Here is a 6,625-nt window from a genome sequence, read left to right on the forward strand (position 1 = left end):
CGTTGGACGGTCAGGGTGGCCGATGAAGGCTCGGGGGATGGGTTGCCGATTGAGGCTCGAGGTGGGTTGGCGTTGGAGGGTCGGGGTGGGTGGCGTTGGAGGCTTGGGGTGGTGGTGGAGGGTCGGGGCGATGGTGGGAAAGAAGAGAAGAGATTGCATTGGTGGTGGCGTTGTAGGGAGGGTCGGGTTGGTGGTGGTGTTAAAGGTAGGGTCGGGGTGGTGGTGGTGGCGTTGAAGGGAGTTTGAAGAAGAGAAGAACTTGAAGAGATTGCAAAAATGGGTAAGAAGGCTCGGCGGCTATGTATAATATCATAATGACTTTTGCGCGTTGAAAAAAGTCTACACTGCACCGGCAAAAGTCAAGTAGAAAACCCTAATTCAAAACGGCATCGTTTAAATAAGTAAGGCTTTTATCGACGCAGTGTAGACTTTTGCCACGCACCGACAAAAGTCTACCTACCAACCTTGTTTAAAACGTTCATGGACATTAATATAAAACGTTGATTTTTGCCGGCACGTTTGGTAAAATGCACTGGAAAAAGTACCTAACTAATTCCCCGTCCAATTTTCATAAAATCTTTGTCGACACAATTAAAAGTAACATTTACCAACGTATTTTGGAATTGTGCCGGCAAAGATAACCTATACTGGCGCAAATGAACGATGGCAAAAGATTGAGTTTTTGCCGGCGCTTTTCGCGAATTGCGCCGGTAAATGTTTTTTTTATCGACGCAATTCCGAATTGCGCCGGCAAAGACCTTCTTTCTTGTAGAGACATATATAAAATATATTATAATAAAACCTATCTCTCCACAACTATCTACATTGTTACTAGCACATAGTAAATCTTTTGGCTTTTTTTTTTAATGTTCTCTCTAGCTTTTTTCTTCTCTCTCTTTCCTTTGACATCAAAAATCTTTTTTGGTATGGCCGGTTAGGCTCAAAAGAGGTACTATCACAACCTCCTCTTCAAAGTAGTCATTTTAACATGTAGGAAGCATATTGACACGCTCCGAACCCACCGAGGTTAGGGAGTGCGGCACTTCACCAGTCCGTCGGCAAAGTCAGCCTAAAAGAGTGGGTATGGACAACCACTCCGAAAGAGTGTAAGCAACTTAATGAAAGGAACAAGCAACAAGGTACAAAGAATCCGTGCTTTGTATTGATAAAAATATGGTGTACAAGTATAGAGAAATGTAATGGCAGCCCCTAAACAAGTGAGGGTCTTGCCCTTTATATAGGAAACTAGAGAACACCCTAGGCCGACAAGTGGCAAGCTCCCCACCATCCATTTCCCTTAAAATATCTACATAAAGCATATGGACAAGCCCATAAACTAAATGGCCGGCCCATTTAGGGAGTAAACCCTCTATGCTAAGTTACTTAAGAAGGAGGAATACATCCATGCTAAGTAATCCCCAAACCGCTCAAGTCAAATGGGCCCTTCATGGGCCGTGTCACTGGTCGTGACATTTACTCGACTCATTCATCCGTACGAGTCCGTGCGTAGGATGTGCGCCCACTGGTCGAGGGACACTGGTCGGGACCTGACAATATGCTTTCTCACCATCATCAAAGAAGATGACCAGAATGATAAGCAACATTTTACTTTCTTTTTATATTTTATTAACCATAAAACAATCAAAGTTTAAAGTTTAAAGTTAAACAAAAGAAAAATTAAATATAACAATAATACCTCTGTTTATAACAATAATTAGAATTTCGACTTAATTGTTTACACTTGCATGTATATGTATTAACGAAGTAAAACAAAATAATGATCACGAGCTAGTACTTTTGTTTACAATTTTTGAAATAAGCAAGGAATAGAATAAAATAATAACAACTTTTTGTTTAATTACAATATATATGTAGAATGAAGTTTAGCTGAGAGAACTGCAAATTTTTCTAATGACCCCAGCAGAACCGGTAAGAGGCTGGATGTCTCCCATCTTAATCATGGCAGAAGCGAAATCAGAGCTAAAGGTGGAAGGGCTCTTGCTATACTCATTGACAATGCTATCTGTTGAGTCTCCACTGAAGAGGATTTGGTCGGACGCGAGAAGACCCTTCTTTTGAATCAAATTCCTAAAGTAATTGTTATCGATGGAATTGGGTGTGACCAAATCAAGTGGTGCCAAAGTTGAATCAGCTTGAGATGAGGCAGTAGAAGGACAGCGGCGTTGGCGAGTTCTAGCGAAGTTAGCATCGATGTCACTCTGGTTGTTGTATATCCTAGCACGAAAGAATCCGCATTGAGCTTGTCCAATAGTATGCGATCCTGATAGAGCAACCATGTCTCTGGCAGTAAGACCTTTGCGGTCAAATAAAGCAATCAACTGTTGAAGAGTTGCTGTGAAAAGAGGCAGATCTGTCTCAGCTTCAGATTTGCTTGCTGTGGTCGAATCTCGTCTCCCAAGCGTGACAGTCCAAGAGGGACCACCCACAGCAACGGATGCATCTCGAGCTGCAACGGCAAGAATATCGGCACAAGATACGACCCCAGGGCATATGCTCTCCACTTTGGCTTTTGCATCTTCTATTACATTTTCACCTCTGATCGACCCACTGTTTTGAAGAGCGCTCTTTTCACTGACGATGGAGTCTGAATCTTCGAGCAAAAGTGATGCATCACATCCCTACGTACAACAAACTAATTATCAATATATATATCCAAAAACTACGATTAATTATTTTAGTTAAATATATAATCAGAAGAATATATACCTGAACAAAGCAGTCGTGAAAATGAAGGCGGATGAGAGAAGCTGCCATGCGACGCTCTTTCGAAACCGCTGTTCTGATCGAAGTTCGAATGGTAGAAAGAGCATTTGGGCAAGTGCTGTCGTAAAATGTGGAAGAAAGTTGAGCTGTGCACGTACTCAAAATCAACACCAGAGCAACAGCCCAAAATTCATAATTACGACGTAACCCCATATTAATTGAAACCAATCTAAAATAAAGTACACGAGTCAAAATAATCTTAACAAGTATAATATATAAAATACTACCGATTTGAGAATATTTTCTATAGATATATAGCTTAATTTTAGTGGTCGATGAGAAGATTTGAATATTTGATATCGATGGTGAAGAAATAAGAGAACCTAGCAATTGGTATTTATAGGATACACGATTATATGTAATGTAATATTATTATGTCATAATAATTAATGCATGTTTGTTTGGGTCATACTCACGCGTCCTAGCCGCACTACTACTTGGTCTGCATTGGTTGGCATATATAATAACTGGTATGCAATGCTTACATATATAAGAGTGCAAAAGTCAAAGAATAATTCGTTTCGTCTTCATGATATAACCCAATTTTACTTGGATATATACATGCATGCACTAAGATTATATTTTTTACGTAGTTTGACCAAACTATCTTTACGAGAACCTAATATTATTTTATCAACAGGGTTACATAAGTGGAAATTACACGGGTTTTTTCTTTTTGTCATTTAATTATGTTATGGAAATTTCAGTTTGTCATTTAATTATGTTTTTCTTTTTGAGAAAAATTATTCTAGGGATGATTATTGCCTGCCGACCTTCAATGTAAAATCTAAAATACATAATTATGGTAAAAATTATAAACAGTAAACCCTTTTGAAAAAAAAATTGATTATTGTGTTTGAAGGTGCTATTTTTCTCCCTCCAGTGAAGGATTTGAAATTGGTCACCTCTTTCAAGATTCAAAAGTAATTTGTTTTTAATTTGTTAATTATATATTTGTAGTTAGACTTATGTTTTTAGCTAAATAAGTATGAAAAATCATACTTTAAGTATATTTTTCCAATTAGATTTCATATGCTTTAAGATATTTTTGGTAAGTAATTTGACTTTAGTTGTACAAAATGTGTTTGCAATGTTCTGTTGTTTATTTTGGGTATTTCTTTTGCATGTTTTTTGTAGGTTTTTATTTTTGGGATAGATGAAAATACAAACGTTATTTTGCTGATTTATATATATATATATATAGATCTAGGATATCTACTTAAAATGTTAAATAAAATAATTTTTCAATAAAATAAACACATTTCATTAGTGAGTTAATAAGTAAATTTAATAATTTTGTTAATTATGATGAAAATAAAATTTATAAATATTAGTGAACATTTTCACTAAAAGCCTTAGAGCCGTTCGAAGAATATTATGATTGTAGATCACAAGGGGAGGTGTTGTCGTAATTTTAATATCTATATTTTCACTACAATACAGAAGGGAGTAATAGAGGCAGAGACTTCCACCGGTAATAATAGGGCATTCCGCCGGTAATACTCGGTCGGTGATTAGGGGTATTCTATTAATACCGGCGGATTAATAAGGGCGGGACTCCGCCGGTGTAAGAGAATAGTCAACCTTGTTTGACTTATTTAATACCAACAGGTCCCGCTCCTATTAATCCACCACTAATAAATTAATAACATTAAAATATAATAATTCGTTTGATTTTATTTAATAATAAATATACATATAATACTTATTTAAAGATAATAAAATTAAACATAAATTAAAATTAAATATTAATAACACAATTAATATTCATCAAACAAAATTACATATAAACTAATTATAAAATTAACATAATAAAAATATCAATTGTCTTAATTTAATTAAAAAACGTAAACTAATTATTATTGTTTGGATCGGGCCAACCAGGCGAGAAATATTCATTAACATTTAGGTCAATATCTTGATCACCAATGTTAGGGCGCGAAAATGGTGGTGAAGCAAACTGTGGTGCTGGTGGTGAAGCAAACTGTGGTGCTAGTGGTAAAGGGTAATAAGCTTGTGGAGACTGCTACTGCGATGATATCCCTATAATTGATGGTTGTAGTCAACAACCATCAATCATAAACATACTATGACAGAAAAAATAAATCAACTTCTAATTAAATACTAATTCAATTTTTTAATAATTTTCAATTAATTATAATAATACTAATTAACTAAATTAAATAATATTCATTACAATTCTCATTATGTTGACATAACATATAAAATAAAATAAAAAAATACTTTACTTAATAAAATTTTACAAAAATTTTGACAGCATAACAATTTCATACGATCATTTCAAAAATTTTTAAATCTTACACTCAGAAAACCCCAGAACATTTATTATAAGATATATAGTTTTTTTTTTCATTTTGACAACATAATAACTTAAATTTGTCATATCCCAAAATTAAAAAGCTCCAAACAACAAACCTAGAATAACTAGAATAACAAAATATTTATTAAAATAATATTACAACACAAATCAACATAAACCATAATATGATTAATACAAAAAAAAATAAAAACATACATTAATAATCTGATTTTTTTTCTTTCAAAAGTTTGATGCTCTGCTAAAAAAATAAAGCAACATACTAATATTTTTTTAATTATAAATTTTTTAATAATCAAATCTCATTCTTTTAACAATAAATTAAATACAATATAATACAACACATAAATCTATTTTTTTAATAAGACCAAAGTAATTTTTTTTAATAAATATTATGAAACCAATATCATTAAAAAAAATACATACATTGGTGGTGGTTCGAAAAAATAAACATAATTTAAGGAACAAAAAAATAAAATAATAACACCATTAAAGTACGATGTGCAAAATTTTCAATATGTAAGATTATTAGAGGCGGGGACTCGCCGCTATTAATATTATCCCGCCGGTAATAAGCTACTAGCGATGGGACCCGCCGCTAATAGTCTTATTACCGGCGGATAGTCTGCCTCTACTAAGGGAAAATACCCGCCGCTAATAATTTTGAAACTGAACACCCTTTCATTTCCCGGGCATTGTATTAGCGGCGGATTACCCATCGCTAATAATTTGTAAGTCCGCCGCTAATAATTTTTTATTATTATTAATTTCCACATTATTAGCGGCGGACCCAATAGTCCGCCGCTAATAACCTATATATTACCGGCAGACTAAGTCCACCTGTAATTGTTCCGCCTCTAATTTTAGACTTTCTTGTTGTGTTTTCAGATATGGCTGACATTATTGCTCGATATCATGTGGGTGATGGTGGAGGATGCGATCTTCCATGTGGACCGTCAGATATCCCAACTAATTGTGAACAAAGAAAACAATAGGAAGAAACTAAAAGAGCTCAGATACGGATGTTCCTAGTCCATCCCAGCATTGCGCTACAAAAAAGTGAGTTAAATTTTTTTAAGTTTGTTTTTCTTATTATTTACGTTTTTTTTAAATATGTACGTTGCAATACAATTTAGAGATTGGGCAACTTGAGCCAATCCCAGATACCTGGATGGATACTCACCACAAAGTAGGCATATGGTGGGTGACAAAAACAGTCGAGAAAACCAAAGCAAGTTAAGTTTTTTTTAAATATTTTGAAAATTTTTAATTGTTTATTTACAATACATAATTACATTATATATTGTATCATAAATAAGAACAATTGTGTACATATCACGACACACAACAAACACAGTCAACTGCTACAGAGAGTTCCACACTAGTTTTGAGTGCGCCTGAAGATGATGATTTGTTCATGGTACAAACTATCTTCGGAAAACGACGTGGCCACCAAAAAGGATATGGTCGTATCCTTAACATAATGGATCGACCATGCTCCAT

General features: G+C 34.6%; 1 protein-coding gene across 1 annotated transcript; it reads right to left on the reverse strand.

Moving 5' to 3' along the window:
* Nucleotides 1-1,699: 1,699 nt before the first annotated feature.
* Nucleotides 1,700-3,071, reverse strand: LOC133821654 (lignin-forming anionic peroxidase-like). Its single transcript, XM_062253818.1, has 2 exons — nucleotides 2,728-3,071; nucleotides 1,700-2,639 (listed from the first exon to the last, which is right to left on the reverse strand). The coding sequence occupies exons 1-2, from the start codon at nucleotides 2,935-2,937 to the stop codon at nucleotides 1,884-1,886; spliced, it is 966 nt and encodes a 321-aa protein (XP_062109802.1). The 5' UTR covers nucleotides 2,938-3,071; the 3' UTR covers nucleotides 1,700-1,883.
* Nucleotides 3,072-6,625: the final 3,554 nt, after the last annotated feature.

This window comes from Humulus lupulus, chromosome 3, assembly GCF_963169125.1.
Source record: "Humulus lupulus chromosome 3, drHumLupu1.1, whole genome shotgun sequence".
Taxonomy (NCBI): domain Eukaryota; kingdom Viridiplantae; phylum Streptophyta; class Magnoliopsida; order Rosales; family Cannabaceae; genus Humulus; species Humulus lupulus.

Coding starts and splice junctions, on each gene's coding strand:
- LOC133821654 (XM_062253818.1), bottom strand. CDS start 2,937: ATGGGGTTACGTCGTAATTATGAATTTTGGGCTGTTGCTCTGGTGTTG. Junction 2,640..2,727: donor TTCACGACTGCTTTGTTCAG/GTATATATTCTT, acceptor TGTTGTACGTAG/GGATGTGATGCATCACTTTT.